Source organism: Anastrepha obliqua, chromosome 5, assembly GCF_027943255.1.
Source record: "Anastrepha obliqua isolate idAnaObli1 chromosome 5, idAnaObli1_1.0, whole genome shotgun sequence".
NCBI classification, from domain to species: Eukaryota; Metazoa; Arthropoda; class Insecta; order Diptera; family Tephritidae; genus Anastrepha; species Anastrepha obliqua.
Genome location: NC_072896.1, coordinates 17,531,331 through 17,552,319, shown reverse-complemented (window position 1 = coordinate 17,552,319; position 20,989 = coordinate 17,531,331). Strand labels below are relative to the sequence as shown.

The 20,989-nt window shown below is 37.7% G+C and overlaps 1 protein-coding gene across 6 annotated transcripts; it reads right to left on the bottom strand.

Moving 5' to 3' along the window:
- Positions 1-1,059: 1,059 nt before the first annotated feature.
- Positions 1,060-20,989, bottom strand: LOC129249032 (transmembrane protein 53). 6 transcript variants are annotated; one of them, XM_054888651.1, is made up of 5 exons: positions 20,909-20,989; positions 19,454-20,095; positions 6,909-7,272; positions 2,010-2,150; positions 1,060-1,931 (listed from the first exon to the last, which is right to left on the bottom strand). In XM_054888651.1, the coding sequence occupies exons 2-5, from the start codon at positions 19,945-19,947 to the stop codon at positions 1,677-1,679; spliced, it is 1,254 nt and encodes a 417-aa protein (XP_054744626.1). In that variant the 5' UTR covers positions 19,948-20,095; positions 20,909-20,989; the 3' UTR covers positions 1,060-1,676. The 6 variants fall into 6 exon arrangements, with proteins under 6 accessions (XP_054744626.1, XP_054744622.1, XP_054744620.1 ...); XM_054888647.1 differs by having other exon boundaries at positions 19,454-20,098; positions 20,909-20,984; XM_054888645.1 differs by having other exon boundaries at positions 19,454-20,098; positions 20,798-20,962.

The following is a 20,989-nucleotide window of genomic DNA, read 5'->3' as shown; positions in this document are numbered from 1 at the left end:
GTCCCCTTAGTATAACAATAGCCTATGTGCTCATAGGCTATTATTTTTTTATTGAATTTTTGGATTCTCGATTTTATATGTGGTCAAAATTTTGTCAAATTCTAGTTCCACAAAGTGGGTCAAAACGTCAGTCAAAAATAATAAATATTTACCGACATAACGAGATTTGAGTGAGAGCTACTTTCGACAAAAAGTTTGAAATTCATTTTCTCAAAACATCAAAAAATGTATAGGCTATTTTAATACTAAGGGAACGATATAAGGTATAGCTCTCTTTCTCCTTTTCCTCTACGTTATATATTTTTTCTCGCTCGCGGAACGAAAATGCCCAAACTTTGCATGGCCATTCTCGCTCGTCCATCGACGCCTAAGAAGTTTTACTTAAAAAAAAAGGCATCACACGATTTAAAAAAAAAAAATAAATAATTGGCGCGTACACTTCTGTTAGGTGTTTGGCCGAGCTCCTCCTCCTATTTGTGGTGTGCGTCTTGATGTTGTTCCACAAATGGAGGGACCTACAGTTTCAAGCCGACTCCGAACGGCAGATATTTTTATGAGGAGCTTTTTCATGGCAGAAATTCACTCGGAGGTTTGCCATTGCCTGCCGAGGGGCGACCGCTATTAGAAAAATGTTTTTTATTAATTTTGCTTTCACCGAGATTCGAACCAACGACCTCTCTGTGAATTCCGAATGGTAATCACGCACCAACCCATTCGGCTACGGCGGCCGCCACACACACACACGATTACATTGGTAATAAAAAGGTGCTAGTCGCTAATTAAGATTATTTATTTAGGGTAAATACTCAACCACCTCAACAACAACAACAACATTTTGTTGGTAAATTTCATACGAGTATAATATGCAATGATGGAAGACTGTTTGCACCGGATACGAGTAGCGCTATTGACTCTTTCAGTGGCAGGTCGAGCAGAGCAGCTTACTCCTTTAACATCGAACACTCTTTGTTATTTTTTTTTTTTGTGAGTTTTTCCCCAACAGCGACCGAAGTTTTGATACGTCTACTGTTATTATAACAAATACAAAAATAAAACTAATTTCTCAAGAATCGACATTTATTTAAATTCGTTCACTACTTAAAGCCATATCATTTCCAATCATTTAATATGCATGTACGAGTATGTAAGTATTTCTTTTAAGTAGGAAAATATTTCATTCTCACATACTTTTGATTAAAACGATCTAAAATCCTTTCCTAAAATGTGTCTATTACGATTTCTCCATATTCGTATTTATTTTAAGCTGACACTATCACATCACATTTTCGACGTTTACGTAAACTCAAACTTCATTTTCATAATAAAGCATATGTAGAATGAAGCAATTATAACAAAATAGTCTACTCAAATAGTATATGTTTTTTTTTTTAAATAGGACCTCGTAGTAAAATTAAACTAACGCAGATTATTTATTTAATATTGTGCACTTACAATGTTTAAATATTGCAAAAGTTGAAAGCGGCTCACACGCACACCACCACATTATATTAATTTAGATGCTACTCTCGAACAAATTCGCCACAAGATTACACGTTGATCACTACAGACGCTCCAAATAAATTATTTATGCATGCATACATATCTACGCGTACATATATGTATATGTAATTAGGTAAATATGTACGTTATTGACAACGGTTCAAATACCCTTTACTTTAATCATACTTAGACGGATTAGCACCCAGCACCGAACGTACCGAACTGGTAGGTGAGCCGCTTTCAGTGGCCGTTTCCAAGCCACTTGCACCTTTGTAAGGCCGCGATAAACAATTATTTATGAATGAACATACGCAGTGAATGTACTGTGATGGATATTTTGTGTAGATCTTCACATGTTCGGCATCTTCGAAACATGCAGCTGATACATCCACTCCGCGTTCTTGACGGACTTTAATGAATTTTTCAATGTCCTGTAAAATTGGAGGTAAGTTAAAGAAAAAAATTAATAATTTATAGCATAAAGTTTTTTTCCTTCACAAAATACCCACCTGATAGGGTATAACTACGTCTCCCTTCGAATACACAAACAGTTGGGGAAATTGAGTTGCTTCATTTTTCAAATCACTAAATGGATTTGTTTGTACCGGTTCAGATTTGAAAAAGAGGCTTTTAAAAGCGGCAAAAGTTTCCTGGAAATATAATTTATTTAATTGCATTAATTTTTTTTTTCAGTTTACAATTTTTGTAAACTACAGCATAATGAAGTAATGATATGTGCATCATGACATTTTCGAATTAATTCTAAAAAAAATCAGTTACAATTAAAGTTTCTTGAATGTTTTTATCATAGAATGACACTGTCGGGAAACAAAAATATATCAACTTTCGTTTCAGACAGGCCAAAATTTTATGATACACTATGGAGCAAAAGTGAGCACAAAAAAGATATTTAAGGGGTAACACCACTGTAGAAATTTCAAAAAATTGATTTTTTTTTTATAAGGTTAAAAAATTCTTTGAACCTTTTAAAATACAGAACAAAAAGTTTTATACGTTACCGAAGTCTATTTCATAAATATTTTAAGCTTTTAACCAAGCGTTAGTGACTGCTACCTAACGACTTCTCCAAATTTCCAAACTTTAAACGCGTTTTTCTCAAAACACGTTTTCTGAAATTGGCACGCAGCATAACTCAAACAATTTTAAATATTTTTAATCAGGTTTTTCACTACGTCTGTATAATAACCTTTTTAAGAGAAGAGCGTAGGGGATTTTCGATAGATTAATTTAAACGATTGTTATAATTATTTAAGTGCCGTTTTTTTAGTCCAAAATAGAGTTTTTTCCTTCAAATGCTTGCTAATTCCACAAAAATAAATATTTTTTAAATCCCCTACGTGTTTCTCTAGCTATTCTTATCTAGATTAAGAAAAAAATTTTTCTTTGTTCCAGATTAAAATTTGCACCCTCTGTGCTGCGTGCCGCGGAGCTCCTTCAAGAGAAACCACATTACAAAAATGTCTCCAATGCCGCCATTTTGTAAAATTTTTCGATCAAACTTTGTAGTTTTGTATTTTAGTATATAAGTAATAACTTCCCAAATCCGAGTGATTGTTTCCCCGTTTCCTTCTATACAAAAAAATTCTTTAAAAATCGTGTTTATTTTACGCGTGTACAGTGGTGTTACCCCTTAAAAAGATTCAGCAGAAATTTTAATACCGCTTTTAAGTTTTTAGCATTATTTATTTTTTATATTACTATACTTAGGTGTAGGAACTTGATTACATTATACTTATAAACTTAACATTATATTCTATATTATTAATTAATAAAAACCAAAAAAGGACATGTGTTCAGTTTTGCACTCGCTTCGAAATTGAAATTTAAATATGTATATAATAGTTAAAATTTTAATAACTCGTTATTCCTCCTTTTGCCTTTATTGTTGCACTCACACGTTTCGGCATGCTTGCTATTAAGTTTTGACACGTTTCTACCGGTATTTCTTCCCAACTTATTTGAACTCTTTCCCACAGTTCATGAATGCTATTTGGGGTCTCATCAAAGTTACCTAACCGTCGTTTCACTATAGACCACATGTTTTCAGGGCTTTGAGATGGCCACTCAATGGTAATTCTGGGTTTCTATTTGACGATACACCTCTTTCGTCATGATTCCTCTAATAAGCTCTAACGGACCTACTCCGAAATAGGAAAAACATCCCCAGACCATCAGTGATCCGCCACCATGTTTAACCGTTTCTATTACCTGATGACTCTGGGTGGCTCTTCCAAAAATATCGTATGCCATCTGAGTTAATCCGATTAATTTTGCATTCATTAGACCATATCACTCGTTTCCAGTCTTCTATAGTCCAATGCTGATGAGCTAAGGCAAATGACATTCGAGCCTTTCTGTTTTTGACAGAAAGTTTTGGCTTTTGGGGTTTTTGGCGGCAAAACATCCAACTTTTTTTAGTGCCCGACGCGCGGTCGAAGCAGTAGCCTTATTTCCTATGCTTTCAGCAGCTTTTTTTGGTGTTTTGGTTTTTCCAGCCATTAAACTTCTGGCCATGTGCCTTGCATCTTGGTCAGATAGGATACGAGGGCGGCCATTGTTTGCACTTGGCCCTTTCAAATTCTTATTTTTTTTTTTAATTTTCATCACCATAGCTTGAGATATCCGTAGTTCAGAAGCAATTTGTCTCGTTGATTTGCCTTCTAAAATTAATTCTCCAGCTTTTACTACTTTTTCATTATTACTTTTTCTCATTTTTACAAAATATAAATTTTGCTCGCAAAATGAACCTTAACGAATGAAAACCACAACGCAACAGAAAAATAAAGAAAGTAACGAATACAAATCTATCGAAATAAATAAACTTGTTATTGTTATTAACGGGTAACTTCCAAATCATAAGGGGAAATAGAGTGAGGGCAAAAGTGATTACATGTTGCTCTTAAATGCTCGCTGCTTGCAAATTCTTCTGTTATACTATAATTGTTGTTTTTGTTTCCTAGTATTTTGTAACACACTAATTTCAAAAAAGGTGGTACCAGTTTTAATAAATAACCATGCATAGCGCTGAAATTGATTATAATACAGCTGAATTGTAATTTTGTGATCACTTTTGCTCCATAGTGTACTTACGCCCAGTTTAACCAATCAATTTGAAATTTATCAAACTGCTAAAATTTTAAAATATTAAAGTTTTATACAAAGACTAGCATCTGTTCTGATAACCGATAGATCTGCAGGGCGGCAATGAGGCTGAACACTCTAAGTGGTCACGGTAAAATCATGGCTGGCACTTGTCATTACAGCATTTACGAACCTCTTACCCTTAAGGGAAGAGTCTAAACGGGACGATGTAAGATACGGCGAGTTCATCTATGTATACACAGATGGCTCAAAGCTCGAGGGCAGGGTGAGCGGAGGTGTATACTCCGAACATCTGGGGATCTCCTTCAGTTTTCGGCTCCCCGACTAATGTAGTGTCTTTCAGGCTAAACTGATGACAATAATGAAAGCCGGGACACTGATACAGTGTGATGCGGTATCCGGAAATGACATCTACATTTTCACTGATATCCAAGCGGTGAACGACCTCCAAGGTAGCCATGAAATGCCGCACATCTCTTAACGAGTGACTGAGTCATTTCACCTAGAGGTAACAGAGGTTCCTGGCCAACGCAACATTGAGGGTAACTGTAGAGCCGATGAACCAGCGAAACTCGGCACGAAATTGACCGATGAGTAAGTAGACAATGACATAGGGATACCCTTACAAACATGGAAGCTGCTTATCCTTGAAGACATCGTACGAAAAGCAAACGAAAGATGGCGTAATGGAGCCACCTGCCGACTCTAAATGCTAAACCCACAGAATCTCTGCTAAGCCAAAATAAACACAGTCTTAGCACACTGATTTCAGTCATAACGGGACATTGTCTAATAGCTAGGCACGCCCAAAGGATGGGATGACTTCTGTAGAAGTTGTCTTGATGAGAAAGAGATAATCTTGCCGCTTCTGTGCCATTGTCCTGCTCTATCCAGACGGAGATTTACTATTCTAGGCAGCCAATTTTTAACGAATTCGATGATCTCAGTTCTGCAGAAATAGGATATATTCTAAAATTTTGAAAAACTTACACTGGTTTTAGGAGTAATAGGGAAAGCTCCCCACGCGGCATCACAATGGGCTATGAGCCTGAGTGTGTCCCACAGGACAATCGCTTCAACCTAACATAACCTAATATAAAGGGTGTTTTTTTTAGAAGTTAGGTTTTCAAGTTGGCACTACTTTTTTCGTAGATGGTCTTTTTGACAGCTGTCACTTGATTTATGCTCAATTTGGTTTGCCATTTCATAATGAATAGACTTACACCTGAACAACGTTTGCAAATCGTGCAAATTTATTACGAAAATAATGGTTCGGTTCGCGCGACGCATCACAAGAAAATTTTGTTCAGCGATGAAGCTCACTTTTGGTTGAATGGGTATGTCAATAAGCAAAATTGTCGCATTTGGAGTGAACATAATCCACAAGCCATTGCTGAGACGCCGTTACATCCTCAAAAAGTCACTGTTTGGTGTGCTCTATGGGCAGAGGGAATCATTGGTCCATATTTCTTTAAAAATGAAGCCGGCCATAATGTTACAGTCAATGGAGAGCGCTATAGAGCCATGATTAATGACTTATTCGTGCCTGAATTGGACGATGTTGATGTGGACGACCTTTGGTTCCAACAAGACGGCGCTACATGCCATACAGCCAACGCAACAATCGATTTATTGAAGGAAACTTTTGGTGAGCGCATTACCTCGCGCCGTGGACCTGGGGCGTGGCCTCCAAGATCGTGCGATATAACACCGCTGGACTATTTCTTGTGGGGCTATGTGAAGTCGCTTGTCTACGCAGATAAGCTCGAGACGATTGACGTCTTGGAAGAGAATATTCGGCGCGTTATTGCTGACATCGGCCCCAATTGCTGCAAAAAGTGGTCGAAAATTGGGCCTCTCGGCTGGAATTTATTCGAGCCAGCCGCGGCGGCCACTTGCCCGAAATCATTTTTAAAACATAATGGCAAACCCTTATCTTTATAATAAAGCTAAATTCTTGGCCATAACATTAAATTATATACGTTTTATTTCATCTTGAAAACCTAACCTCTAAAAGAACACCCTTTATATTATCCGAGCTGGTGTATCAAAAAGACGCCACTACATGCCATAGTTGTGAATACTAAATTTGGCTACTGAATTATCTCACGGCGAGTGCCCATTAACTGACCGCTACGATCATGCGGCTTGAAACCTCTTAACCATTTTCTCTAACCCTAACATAATTTTATACATCATACCGTTTTATTTAAATTTGTTTTCGTACCGTTTTTATCTGGCCCCCCTATATTCTTGCTTATACACATATTTCTAAACATACTCACCTCAACAAACCACATAATGCTCAAGGTTAAAGTTATAATTAGAGCCGTAATACTGTGACACTTCTTTCTCTCTTTGCCATAAATTGCTCCAACGGCACGATATAAGCCCAAAACACGACGCTCACCAGGAGCGGAGTCAAAAATCATGCCGCGTATTTGAATAGGAGTCCTATGCTTACGCATTGCTAACGATATGTGTTGATACAGGTACGCACCGCCGTTTGAGAAAATGTGCACAATCACCGGATGTGAATCGAAATTCATGTCGTACATTAGTTTTAATATTTTTTCGCCAATGGGCACCATTGCAGTGCGTTTCCAGAAAAGTGTATCCACTGGAGCTGTATAACGAACGGTTATTAAACTGAAAGAAGACAAAACAAGGCAAGAACATTTTTGTGAGTTAAGTAAAATTGGAAACCATAACGATTAGAAAATCGCTACTTTATTCTTGGCTAATTTGACAATTGAGTGCCGTTAGTATAGGAAAGAAAAAAACAAACGTGTGCAGTTGTATGTATTTACTCTATATTCTTGGCTTACCAATTACTTACAAACAAGCGATTGTACAAAGTGGCGCAAAATGAATCAGCCTATCGAAAGATGGTGTCGTCTGTCAATCATATTTGACACTTGTGAACTAGACAACCGCAGAATACAAACAAACAAGCAATAGAGCAATAGAGCGCATAAAGGTCAAAATAAAGATTTCCATCACTCAACATCATTTTTTTTTATTTAGTGAAAAAGTTATTCATAAACCAAATTAGATGAATAATTTTGTGTCACCTTGTATATTTTCTGTATTGACGTCACAGCATTTTGGAGGTAATCTTGTATACTACAGGTACCGGCACTCAAAGTGTAACCAAGTAAAAGGCCATAAATTTAGTTTGGAAAATTACTTTTATTCAATTAAAAAAATAAGAGGTCGTCGGTTTACTGACGATAGTTTAACGTGATAACGTCATAAGAAAATACTGATTGAATGGTTGCATTTTTCAAAAGAAAATTTTAATTTTATTTGTTTGATAGATATTTTGTATGGATATAGAGAATGAGTTAACATTAACGTAACATAATATACTTTAACATAACATAACATAACATAACATAACATAACATAACATAACATAACATAACATAACATAACATAACATAACATAACATAACATAACATAACATAACATAACATAACATAACATAACATAACATAACATAACATAACATAACATAACATAACATAACATAACATAACATAACATAACATAACATAACATAACATAACATAACATAACATAACATAACATAACATAACATAACATAACATAACATAACATAACATAACATAACGTAACATAACATAACATAACATAACATAACATAACATAACATAACATAACATAACATAACATAATATAACATAACATATCATAACATAACATAACATAACATAACATAACATAACATAACAGAACATAACATAACAGAACATAACATAACATAACATAACATAACATACCATAACATAACATAACATGCTGTTCAATCAAGGTAACGTCGCATGAGCACGAAACGACGCATTTTTTGGTGCGTGCAGCCGGCTACATAGAATTATAAGAAAATAAAAATAAAAAAAATAATAATATCATTAAAACAACAGGTATTATTAACAAACTTGGTTTTATTTCTAATTCTTCAAGTAAATCAAATTAATAATAATCAATAAGAAGGCATATGCAAATACAAATACGTGAATTTATATATGTACATATGCGCATATACATACATATATACGCTCACTTAAGTAGGAGAGAGCAAGATGTCGAACGTTGCCGTTCGTTTGCTTTGTTTGCTTTGTCGTTCGTTCCGCGCTTTCGCTTGCAGATCATTCAAGGTAACGGCAATGAGCAAGGTAACACTAATGAGCAAGGTGACGACACATTTTTTCGTGCGTGCAGCCTGTTAAATCGAATTATAAGACGTTATCACGTCAAAAAAATGTGTGAAAATAATGGAAAATTAAGAATCAATTTGCTTTTGCTCGATATGACCACCTTTTGCCTTGATTGCGGCCTTGAGGCGGTCCAGAAATGAACCGCAAGCTGCCCGAAAGTGGCTTGCAGGTATTTCGGCCCACTCGCGGACAATGGCTTTTTCTATCGCCTCGAGACTGGTGAATCTTTTAGTTCGGACGCCAGGCTCGATGAAAATGATTGTAGAGCGCCCATCTCCGGTTACAGCGGTTCAACTCATTACCTGTGGCGGGTGCTGCCTCCTGGTGGCCAATTGATGACTCAAATTCTCGTATGAACGGCCGGACAAATAAACCCAATCGTTTTGGGAGTTTACGAATTGCTCAATTTGAAAAACTTTCTCGCCAGAAAACACAATGTAGGGAAATTGAACGCTTTCGGTCAAGCGAAGAAACTCCTTCGCTCTCTCAAGTCTGACTTATTGCTGCTTTGGTGTGAGATCATGCGCCTTTTGGATCTTGTAAGGCTTGACTTTAATATTCATTTGATATTCACACTATTACGCTTGAAATCCATTACTGATTTTATTTTTTCGCGTTTACTCTCGTCATCAACTGCGCGAGCGGTCTGAAGTTGGTTACACTTCGAGTGCCGTACCCTGTATAATTATTAGGAAAACCTCCTAAATGAATACACATACATACAAGGTTTGTTCAAAAAAAGGTGACATTTAATTTTTTCTCGTCTACTTGCATTCGGTTTTTAATTTTAGTTTTCGTTTTGTTGCTGCGCTGTCGTCTGGCAATTAAGTTCCATGAATTTTCCAATTAAACACAAGTTATTGTAATTAAGGAAGACATTCGCAAAAGTTTTTCTCTAACTCTACATAACGATTCCTCCTTTGCTTGTAAGGATGCTTTATAATCCTCCGAAGTTAACAGGTTACAGAACTTAGATACAGTTTCTTTCACTTCCTATACACCAGCATGATGAGTTGCCTTGGCGTGCGACATCATTTTGGAAAATACGAAAAAGTCACAGCTGGCGATAATGGAGCCATGGGTGGGGCACCAATGCTGCAATTCATTTTCCCGCCAAAACCCTAGTTAGCGCAGTGCAAGATCTATCTTTCGTTGATCTATCTTTCCGCCCGCTGCTCATTTTTTATATGTGTATCGGGATCATACTGAAATACCCAGGTTTCATCTCCAGTTAGTACCAAACTGTACTGTTTATTATCTTCGCCGATCGATTTGTAACTCCTTTTGGCGATGCTACTAAAAAGTTGGAACTTAATTATCACACCTCGTAAATGAAAAGAAACATACACCGTAATTGTGCCTCAGCCCCGGATTTCTTGTTCTCTAAACTAAGAGTCTCCATGAAAGGGCGAAGATTTGCCATGATTGAAAAGATAGAGACTGCATTGCGGGGAAAAGCTCTAGGCCGTGCTAAAATTCAAAAAATAGAAGAACGCTGCGAGAATTGAAAAAAGCGCTTACAGGAGTATATTTGGGGAGCATTACTTTGAAGAAGTCACAAATAAATTTTGATATGGTTGCCCCGCTGATATGGCGCCCGCCGTAGCCGAATGGGTTGGTACGTGTCTACCATTCGGAATTCACAGAGAGAACGTTGGTTCGAATCTCGGTGAAACACCAAAATTAAGAAAAACATTTTTCTATTAGCGGTCGCCCCTTCTCCTCGTAAAATATCTGCCGTTCGGAGTCGGCTTGAAACTGTAGGTCCCTTCATTTGTGGAACAACATCAAGACGCACACCATAAATAGGAGGAGGAGCTCGGCCAAACACCCAAGAAGGGTGTACACGCCAATTAAATCTATATATATAAAAATTAAGCCGAAAAAAAGTGTGCATTTGTCTCCGGTAATCTCAGCAACGCGTGTAAGGAAAACAATGAAAGTTTCACACATTGTTGGTGTTGCTTTGGCAAAGGTTTTTGTGAAGTTTGGTTGAAATCCGATAACGCGTGTGTGTGCGGTGCGCCAGTTAAGTGAGTGTGTTTTTGCTATTTGCCGCACGTATTTTTTGTACCGCACATAGCATTCATTAGAATTGAATACATTTTGGTCGTGTGTGTCTGGACCGATTATTATGAAATTTGGTATATATATATTTTTTTCCACGGTGAAGGTTAGTATTATATAATATGTTTATTGATTCCACTCACCACCAGGTGGCGCTGCCGAAGGCCAAAACGAGGACCCGGGTAACCCTAGGATGTGTTTTTACATTGTGGGTATCAAATCAAAGCTACTGATGAGTGCTTTAATACAGAGTATTTTTTAGATCTCTGAGTTACCAGGGTCTCGATATATAGCCGAAAAGGTGGGCCAAGGTACCCTTGGATGTGTTTGTACAATATGGGTATCAGATGGAAGCTGTTGATAAAAGCTTTTAAGTGAAGTAATTTTTACTGCCCGTTTCCGGGATAAAGAAAGGAGATGGAGCTGGAGATGGAAGAGGAAAAGGAATAGCTACAGGAAGAGGAAGAGGAATACCACTTATTATTAAAAATTAAAAAAAAAAAAGTCAAAAGAAATTTTAAAATGTTACATATCCGCTTATTATATAAACGTTAATCTGAAGTCAGTTATAGTGAAAAATTCATTCTATTATTGTTGGCGTGATTGGTGATCGTTTCCTTAATTTTTTGCAGAAAGGTTATGCTAATATGAGATATTACCTATATCATTCATATATTTACGTGCTACCTGTGTACTCACAAATATACGGTTGAAGCAAATATATGTCAGTTTATTTACTTCGCCTGGAAAAGTTTATAAAAATTTAAGAAGAGTAAATAGAACTTATTTTATATCAGACTTCACGCAAAAAAGTCATTTGCACCTCAACACATAGCTGGGTTAAAGCGGGGGGGAATAGAACAGTTCTCTTCTCCTTCTCCGCTTTTTCGCACACGTAATTGTATGGGATGAGTGCACGATGGCACATAAAAAGTCACTAGAAGCGCTTGATAGGACATTACGAGATTTACGTAGTACAAATGAAATGTTTGGTCGTGCCTTAGTGCTGCTGGCAGGTGATTTTAGACAAACACTGCCTGTTATTCCTCGAGCAACTGTAGCAGATGAATTGGCGCATGTTTGAAATCATCATATTTGTGGAGACATGTTCAAACACTCAAACTAACTACGATGAACAGAAATTCGCATATAATAAAATAATGGAAGCAATAAACAACGAAAGTGGTGGTTTGTACTTTTTAGATGCACCTGGAAGTACAGGAAAGACTTTTTTGCTTTCAATAATTTTGGCAACCTTAAGATCGCAAAATAAAATAGCCTTAGCAAAAGCCACTCAAACTAACTACAAATGTACGTGTTCTAATGCAAAATGATCCATCAGCTGCTGAATTTCCACAGCAATTATTGGATATAGTTCCTGTCGATAATTTAACTGGCTTAATAACTTCACAACCAAACTTTTGTCAAATAAGTCAAACGAAAGAACAGTTAATTCAAATTATTTTCCCAAATTTGCTTCAAAATTACAAAAATCATGATTGGCTTAGTGAACGAGCCATCATGGCTGGCAAAAATAAAGATGTGAATGAAATGAATGCGGCTATTTTGGCCAACATACCATGTCCAGAACAAACAAATCGATTCGTTGACACTGTTACAAATCAAGATGATATTGTAAATTATCCCACTGAATTTTTGAATTCCTTTGATTTACCTGGATGAATAACGTCATTGAAGCAACAATTTGGAATGGAAAATACTCTGGTGAAGACTTTTTAATACCGCGAATACCAATGATACCATCGGATATGCCATTAGAATTCAAATGTTTTCAATTTCCTGTTCGTCTTGCATTCGCGATTACTATTAATAAGTCACAAGGCCAAACTTTATCACTTTGTGGTATTGATTTAGAATACCCATGTTTTTCTCATGGCCAACTTTATGTTTCATGCTCAAGAGTTGGTAAGCCATTGGTATTGTTCATTTATTCAACAACGCATGGAAAAACGAAGAATGTTGTATACCAAAGAGCATTACAATAAAAAAAGTAATAAAGTAAATCACATCAAACGTTTTTTAATTGCTACTACTATTTAAAACTTCTTTCATTACTATTCATGCGCGAGAATTTTTATAAAATACACACAGTATTTTTCGGCTTAATTTAATTAATTAATCTAGATTTTTTTAAAGACGACCAGCGGAACGGGCGGGTTTTCGCTAGTATATAGATATATACAATATATGGTTGCCCCGTCAGTTGTCCTTGAAAGTCGTTATATTTAGCAGTGAGCAGCCAATCGAGTGTCGCTTTGAAGGTGACTACGTGGCCTTGGAATACACTGCAATGGTTCGATATTCTGAGCTTGAGCTAGATGGGGAATAGAATACTACTCTACCAATCTTTTCTTGCATTTTCGAACTATCTTCGAACAGGTTCACCAAGCCTTGTCTTCAAATGCTGCATCCTGCGCACTCTTCCCTTGAGGGTATAGAATAGAGAATGTTCCGTTTGGACCCAACAAGGATTTGTATTGATCGAATTAGAGGATAGAATTTGCTAAAAAAATTAATTTTTTTTTTCAATAAAAATACAAAGTCCCCTTATTTTGAACAACCCTCGTTTATATTATATTATTGCGGACTCAATAAATTGTAATAATTAGTACCAACCCAGAAGGAAATGGTGCAATATCTTGCCTTCATAAGCTATTACAGAACAGCTTCTAAGCAAGTGAAATGCTTATGTCAACAGCACTGCTCACAGAGCGCTTCCAGTGCTCCTTCTCGAGAAGTGAGTAGGCAAGGTGTTAGAAAATAAACTGTCGAGCTAACGTTTGTACCTATACACAATTGTCGAAATTTACAGTAGGCGGTACAAACAAAAAAAGTGACGCGTTCATTTCTGTAAATTTATTAAAAGTGTATTTTTGTGATGAAAAGACGTGCTTCGGAAAGTTAGAAATAACTTAAGTAAAATTTATAATAAAAAGAGTGATTAAGAACCGACAATGACTTTAATGAAAGAAAATAACCTGATTTTCACAAAGAGATGTTTAAAAATAATCAAATCAGTCTACAAACAATTGGCATAAAAATGATCACACAATTTCCGTTGGAGCCCATGCACTTATTGGACTTAGGCGTTATGAAAAAGATGTTGCACATTCTATTTAATGGGAAAATAGATGTTTCAATCACCACCGACAGAAAGAAAATGTTATCCACTCGGCTATTATCATTAAGTTCATATATAATAATTTAATTACATTTATTTATCTTTTTTGTTTAAAATTCATATTTATAAAAAATATTATAAATAAATCATCTATTAAAATACTTATAATTATTAAAATTAAAATAATTTTTTGAAATTATCGTTGCTGTTTGGAAGTAAGATAACATCACATGACAAAGACGGCTTCCTGCAGCCCTTACAAAGTAAGCGAACAAGAAGGGCATACTGCCAGGCGTTTGTGAAGCGCTTGAAGACAGCTCCTTCTCAAAAGCATTCTCGTACAAGCCGTGGCATAATGACTTGCAATAACACCTTCTATAAGATGTTCCGTCGCAAGCGAAAATGCAATGCCTTGCGGTTTGGCTCATTTCATATAAAAAATAATTAAGGAAATCATGGAGATGGTAAGGCCCTCCCGATTCCAAAGAAGAGCTTCTGTAATCGCTTTTCACTCCTTCTTTTTTCTACTGGGAACATGTAAAGTGAGCTATCGATGTATGCGTATGTGCACGTGCGCTTAATTACTTGGGAAAATATGTATAAATATTCTGACTCAAATTTCAGAAAATCGATTGTGTAATTTTGAATAGAATAATACGTCATACACATATAATAAATATTGTATATAATAATACGATAATCATGTAAATGAGGGCACCTTAAATGTTCCAACATTTGCTGTGTTGTCCAACAATTGTTGTGTGACGGGTTAAGTCCTATTATTAGTAGATTGTTAAAAATATGAGTATTGAAAAGTTTTGAAAAGTTCGAAATCTACCAAAAATGGTCTGTAGAATACTAATTTTTGACAACTGACTTTAGAAATAATTGCGGCTTAGTCATGGAGAATTATTCAATCAAGCAGGTTCAAAGATGATTCGCAAATCCATCTACACGAATTTCACAAATCTCCGGAAAAGCTAAGCTACGCATATTTGAAGCATATGTAGAATCCATCGTAATGTATGGCAGTGAAATTTGGCTAATATCGAATAAGATTAGTAACAAACTACAAGTGTTCACCAACAAATGCCTAAAAATCATTCGCAGAATATTCTGGCCAAACCCAATAAGAAATAAAGAACTCTGAAACTTAGCCAACGAGGAACCAATTTTTGTTTTCGCTTTTATTTTTTTGTCGGGACAGACTAGCAAGTACAGCACTCAAACACAATTAAGTCCATTGTACTGCACTCGGATTCCCTTTTTAGTTTTCTTTAAATCCACTCGACCTCCGAAGAAATCTGAGTAGATCTCGTGGTGGCAAGGAGCCAAGGTGGTCGCTTCTTAACAAATCAGTGCCGAAGACCTCAAGCCAGATTCGAGTGAAGGCTGGACAGACGCACAGAAAGTGGCCGCCGTCTCATCCTCCTCTCGACATGCTGAGCAGAGTGCACTGTCTGAGATGCTCACCTTTTCCATGTGCTTTGCCAATAGAAAATGGCCCGTCAGCAGTCCAACCAGCTGCCTACAGTTCCCTCTGCTTAGTGACAGGAGGAACTGCGACAGTCGGTCGGACATGACAGGCAACATCAGTTTTGTCCATCTGCAGCCTCTCTCAGTCTGCCAAGCTCGTTTGTGGGTTAGAGTAACCCGTTTGCTAACCAAGATGGCTTTGACTACGCAAATCAAGAAAAGAAAATGGAGATGGATAGACCATTCATTAAGAAAGCCGTCTGATAGCATAACAAGAGTGGCGCTAGAATGGAACCGGCAAGGATGCAGTAGTCGCGGTAGCCCAAAAAACACTTGGAGAAGATCAACACTCCGCGAACTCGCTGCAGCCAATATAACGTGGGACACTGCAAAAGCAATTGCCCGGGTCAGATGGAAAAGCCTTACAGACAAATTCGCCGAACTACTGGCCACGTTCAATATTTTAATATATTTCTGCGAATTTTGTCGAAATTTTCACGGCAGCCATTCCAGCGGAATGTGCTGGTTTTGTCATAATGCAAATATCTAATGACTGCTATACCATATTATCGAGACATACGCACGATGATACCTAAAATATGGTAAATAAAAAGGGATACGGATCTTAACAATCTTTCGCATTTTTTGTATGATTAGGTCAAGAATTTTATTATGGTTGTCAAAAAAGTCTTGCGGTATTTTTATTGAATTTTCAATTGTTCATAAAATTGGTTATAATAATGCGATTTAAGTCAAATATGCGCCGTTTTGTTCGATGACGAGTTCCCAACAAGATGCCAGCTTCATAATGCCCCTCTTATAGAAGCTCGCTTCCCTATTGTCAAAAAACTCGGAGAGCCAATTTTCACAGGACTCTCTTGAGGACAACTTCCGACTACCAAGCTCGTTCGCCATGGACAGAAATAGGTGGTAATCACTTGGTGCGAGATCCGGACTATACGGTGGATGCAAAAGAACCTCCCATCCGAGCTCCCGGAGCTTCTGGCGCGTCACCAAAGATGTGTGTGGCCTGGCGTTGTCCTGATGGAAAACAATTCGGCCTCTGTTGATCAAAGATGGCCTGTTCTGCATGAGTGCTGCATTCAAGCGGTCCAGTTGTTGGCAGTACAGGTCCGAATTGAGCGTTTGGTCATAGGGGAGCAGCTCATAGTGGATGATTCCCTGCCAATCCCACCAAACACACAGAAGAACCTTCCTGGCCGTCAATCCAGGCTTGGCCACCGTCTGGGCAGCTTCACCGCTTTTCGACCACGACCGTTTGCGCTTCACGTTGTCGTAAGTGACCCACTTTTCATCACCAGTCACCATCCGCTTCAAAAACGGGTCGATTTTGTTGCGATTCAGAAGCGATTCGCATGCATCCATACGGGCAAAAATGTTTTTTTGCGTCAAGTCGTGTGGCACCCATACATCGAGCTTCTTTTTGAATCCAAGCTTCTTCAAATGGTTTATAACGGTTTGATGACTCATGCCCAGCTCTTGGCCGATGCTACGGCTGCTACTACGCCGGTCTCTTCCGATCAATTCAGCGATTTTATCGCAATTTTCGACGACAGGCCTTCCGGACCGTGGCGCATCTTCGATCACCTCTGCACCAGAACGAAAACGTTGAAACCATCGTTGTGCGGTGGAAATGGAAACTGTATCGGGTCCATAAACTGCACAAATTTTATTGGCATCATGAGATGCATTTTTGCCTTTATCGTAGTAGTACTGTAAATTATGCCGTATTTTCTCTTTATTTTGCTCCATGTTTGCGACGCTATAACTCACGAACGACTAAAAGCAAACAACAATTAATCAAACACGTGTTAGCACGTGAAAAGAGCTTTCCAAAAAGCTCTAGCGTGAACCGATGCGACGAATACAACTAGAACTACGCGCTTACAAAGACAAGCTTGTGGAATTACCGCAAGACTTTTTTGACAACCTATATAATAGTCGATGCTATTACAGAGGGGGCACATACCCTCAGCCCAACCCAGCTCCATCTTAGGTTTCTTGAGAAAGCTGTGTTTGGATAAGTTACGGTGTGGGTAAATGGCCCTAAAAGACCGTGAGGTTGAAGTGCAAACTTTATTTTCATTCATCAGGTGGTATTCCAAAAATTTTGGAGTGAAGTTTGAAAATCTTCTTTTTGCCATATATAGAACTAATTTCATTTCCATCGTAAATAACGGTATTGATAAACTTTCAGATATTGATATCAAAAATCTGCGCTCCAAATTGTCAATGGCTAACATTTTATGTCTGAGGTTCGGTTTTTCAGGGCTGTGGTGAATTTTTTTAGCTGAGATGAAGTCTGGAAAACATAAACTAGCACTGAAAAACCGTATATATATATATAATTGGCGCGTACACCCTTTTTGGGTGTTTAGCCGAGCTCCTCCTCCTATTTGTGGCGTGCGTCTTGATGTTGTTCCACAAATGGAGGGACCCACAGTTTCAAGCCGACTCCGAACGGCAGATATTTTTATGAGGATCTTTTTCATGGCAGAAATACACTCGGAGGTTTGCCATTGCCTGCCGAGGGGCGACCGCTATTAGAAAAATGTTTTTCTTAATTTTGGTGTTTCATCGATATTCGAACTGACGTTCTCTCTGTGAATTGCGAATGGTAGACACGCACCAACCCATTCGGCTACGGCGGCCGCAAACCGGCTGAAAAAGCCTTAGCACCTTAGAAAAAGCTCTGCACAAAGGAGGACAATGCGATGCAGTTGAGTCGATTTCTGGCTGATTGTAATCGCACTACCCCTAAATTTGAAATGCTTGAACAAACAGCTCGCTGCGATTGGCGATACCCAACATAGGTCAGTTTCCCCTCAATACAAGAGAGGAATCAAAATCATACTTGGAGGCCGTCTGTCACCTGCATATGTATGTACATGGAGGAGCGCTTTATTGAGGCGGAAAGTCTCGTACAACCAAGGCTAACTAATACAACTCATTGGCTCAGAGAGTCACCCAGTTAGCACAATTAAACCAGTTTGTTTTGGTTGAAATTTAGCTGATACAACAATTACTGATCCGAACATAAAACAAAAGGAAGAAGAAATATTTTTTTTCGAATAGTGATCGCTTTAAATATGAAACATCAAAATGTTGAAGACAGTTGCCTCCACTCGGAAGCCAATGGCAAATCTCTAAGCGCACTTCTGCTTTAAAAAGGCTTATCACAAAAAGTAGCTGACATTGATTGGTATTGGGGGGTTAAATGGGAAAGTGATGCGAACAATATAGCCATTCCTCTTCAAATGGCAGCCTCTACCCAATATTTGATGTCCTGGAATTGGTACTCCGTCTTCTCGCTAATGATGCTCTGACGACCGGTGACAAGGCGGTATAACCTTGTCAGCACTTAAAGCTAAGGTGTTGAGGTACCCGTGCCGAGAGCTGCATGACTGGTAGTGCCTAAATAACCAGTCTTTGACGGCAACCTTCCGATGCCCAGGCAAGGTCGGTTGTATTAAGTGTCTTACCACAATATGCCGGCTCTGCCGTGGCAGATCACCCCCTCCGTGCCTACTCGACGGACCAAAAAGCGAATGGAATTTAAAACAAGAAAAGATAAAGAAGATGGAGTAAAAGAAAAAACCGAGTGTGCTGGGCACGCTTTCTGAGGATGATCTCCTGGCCCTCCAGCCAGGACACGATCGTCGAGCCAAGTACCATGAGCGGTGCACGACACAGCACCCCTCTTCTCATGCCAAACCGGCTTCAGTCAACCTCCAAGACGTCAAGGCGACCTCTGGAAAGGTTTCCATGGGTTTCTACTTGAACTCATTTTTTTTTCATTCATCATGCAGTAATAATCCATCATATTGTCAATTTACTAAAACACATTTAAATGGATTTTTATTATATGATTGCTTAACTCACCCGCGATCTTCATAAATTTTTGAATATTTCATTAAATAGCGGTCTTGACATCCTGCCCAACCGAGTAACATAACTATAGGAACATTTGAATCATTGTATACGAATACAAAATCAGAATCTCCAGTATCCATTGCATCGCTACGATAATTCATTGTGGGAAACTTAATGAAATATTCCAAACTATCCTCGTTCTGCAAAGCGTCGCCGTATTGTTGCTGTTGTTGTTGGCGTTGGGCAATCTGCAATTGACGTTTCGGCGAAGCGTTGGTGTCGCGTTGCTGCTGCTGCTGCTGCTGTTGCTTTTGGGAATTGTATTGATTAGCGGGCATATTGCGTTTGTTGGGCGCAGCCGAATCCAGCCGACGCATAGTTGATGCACCGCCTTTCTGTTTGGCACCTTCAGCGGATGGTGTCGTTGTGGATGTGGATGCGGCAGTAACCGCGGCGGCGGCCGGCACACCGTATGGATGATTGAAGGAATTCGTAGCAGACATATTTCGATTGGTGTCTAGCAATTTCTTCGCTGTCGTTTTGAAATTCCTTTAGCTTCTGTGTTATGTTAGTCACTTGATTTTCTGTTTGGTAGCAGTCGTCCTTCGGTACGCACTTTTATTTGAAAATTGATTATTTCTTTAACAATGACTGCTGAAAAATGTAAATAATGACATTACATTTTTTAAACGAATAGTTGGAATTTTTATTATTGAACATGAAGTTAATTTCTCATTCACTGTTTGGGTTGCTTCAAAAAAAGTATGATTTTATGCAAACACGCAGCTACATAAAAATATGGTGTTAAGTACAAAATAGTTATAATTTGTATAGAATTGTTATAAAAGAGGTATAAAGTGAGTATCTATGAGCTTTGTAAACAGATTTAGATTTCATTTTTATATTTTTATTTTCGGATCAATAGTTAAGGGAACCCAACATCTGTTTTCACTAGAAATTACTTCTAAATGGAATCCTCATTGCTGATACTTAAATTAACATTTTTTACAAAATTAATATTAAAAATTTATTCAAGCTTAGATTATTTCCATTTCTTTCGATAAACGATTTAAAATAAATCTATACATTAATTGCTGATCATTTTAGCTTTAGAAAAAATTACATCTACATATTCAATTTGTTGACCACTTTTTTTAACCCAAAAAATATCAACAAAATTCAAACTGTTTTCACACTCGCATCAAATCTAATTTTGTTTGCTATGGCAAAACAAATATTAGGCAATCATTCGATTTTCAGGTATGTAATTTCGATTTTCCGCAATGTCGATGAGTTTCCCCAAGTCTACTTTTAGGGGATACAGCATGCACTTTTCCTAATTAGTACATATACCGTTCTTTTAATTTCCATATCGTTTTATATTTTACATTTTTAAGCATTTAGTTGCGCTTTACTTTTATTTTAAATTTTTCTATATGAAATTCACTACTATAGAAACTTTACTTTTCCGCCGCAAGGATATGAAATATTCACTAAACCGCTGCACACGCTGTCGTCCCGCAAGTGTATGTGAAAATTCTTGAC

Coding starts and splice junctions, on each gene's coding strand:
- LOC129249032 (XM_054888651.1), bottom strand. CDS start 19,947: ATGTCTGCTACGAATTCCTTCAATCATCCATACGGTGTGCCGGCCGCC. Junction 7,273..19,453: donor AAAATTTATGAAGATCGCGG/GTGAGTTAAGCA, acceptor GTCTTCTTTCAG/TTTAATAACCGTTCGTTATA. Junction 2,151..6,908: donor GCATTATGTGGTTTGTTGAG/GTGAGTATGTTT, acceptor TTATATTTCCAG/GAAACTTTTGCCGCTTTTAA.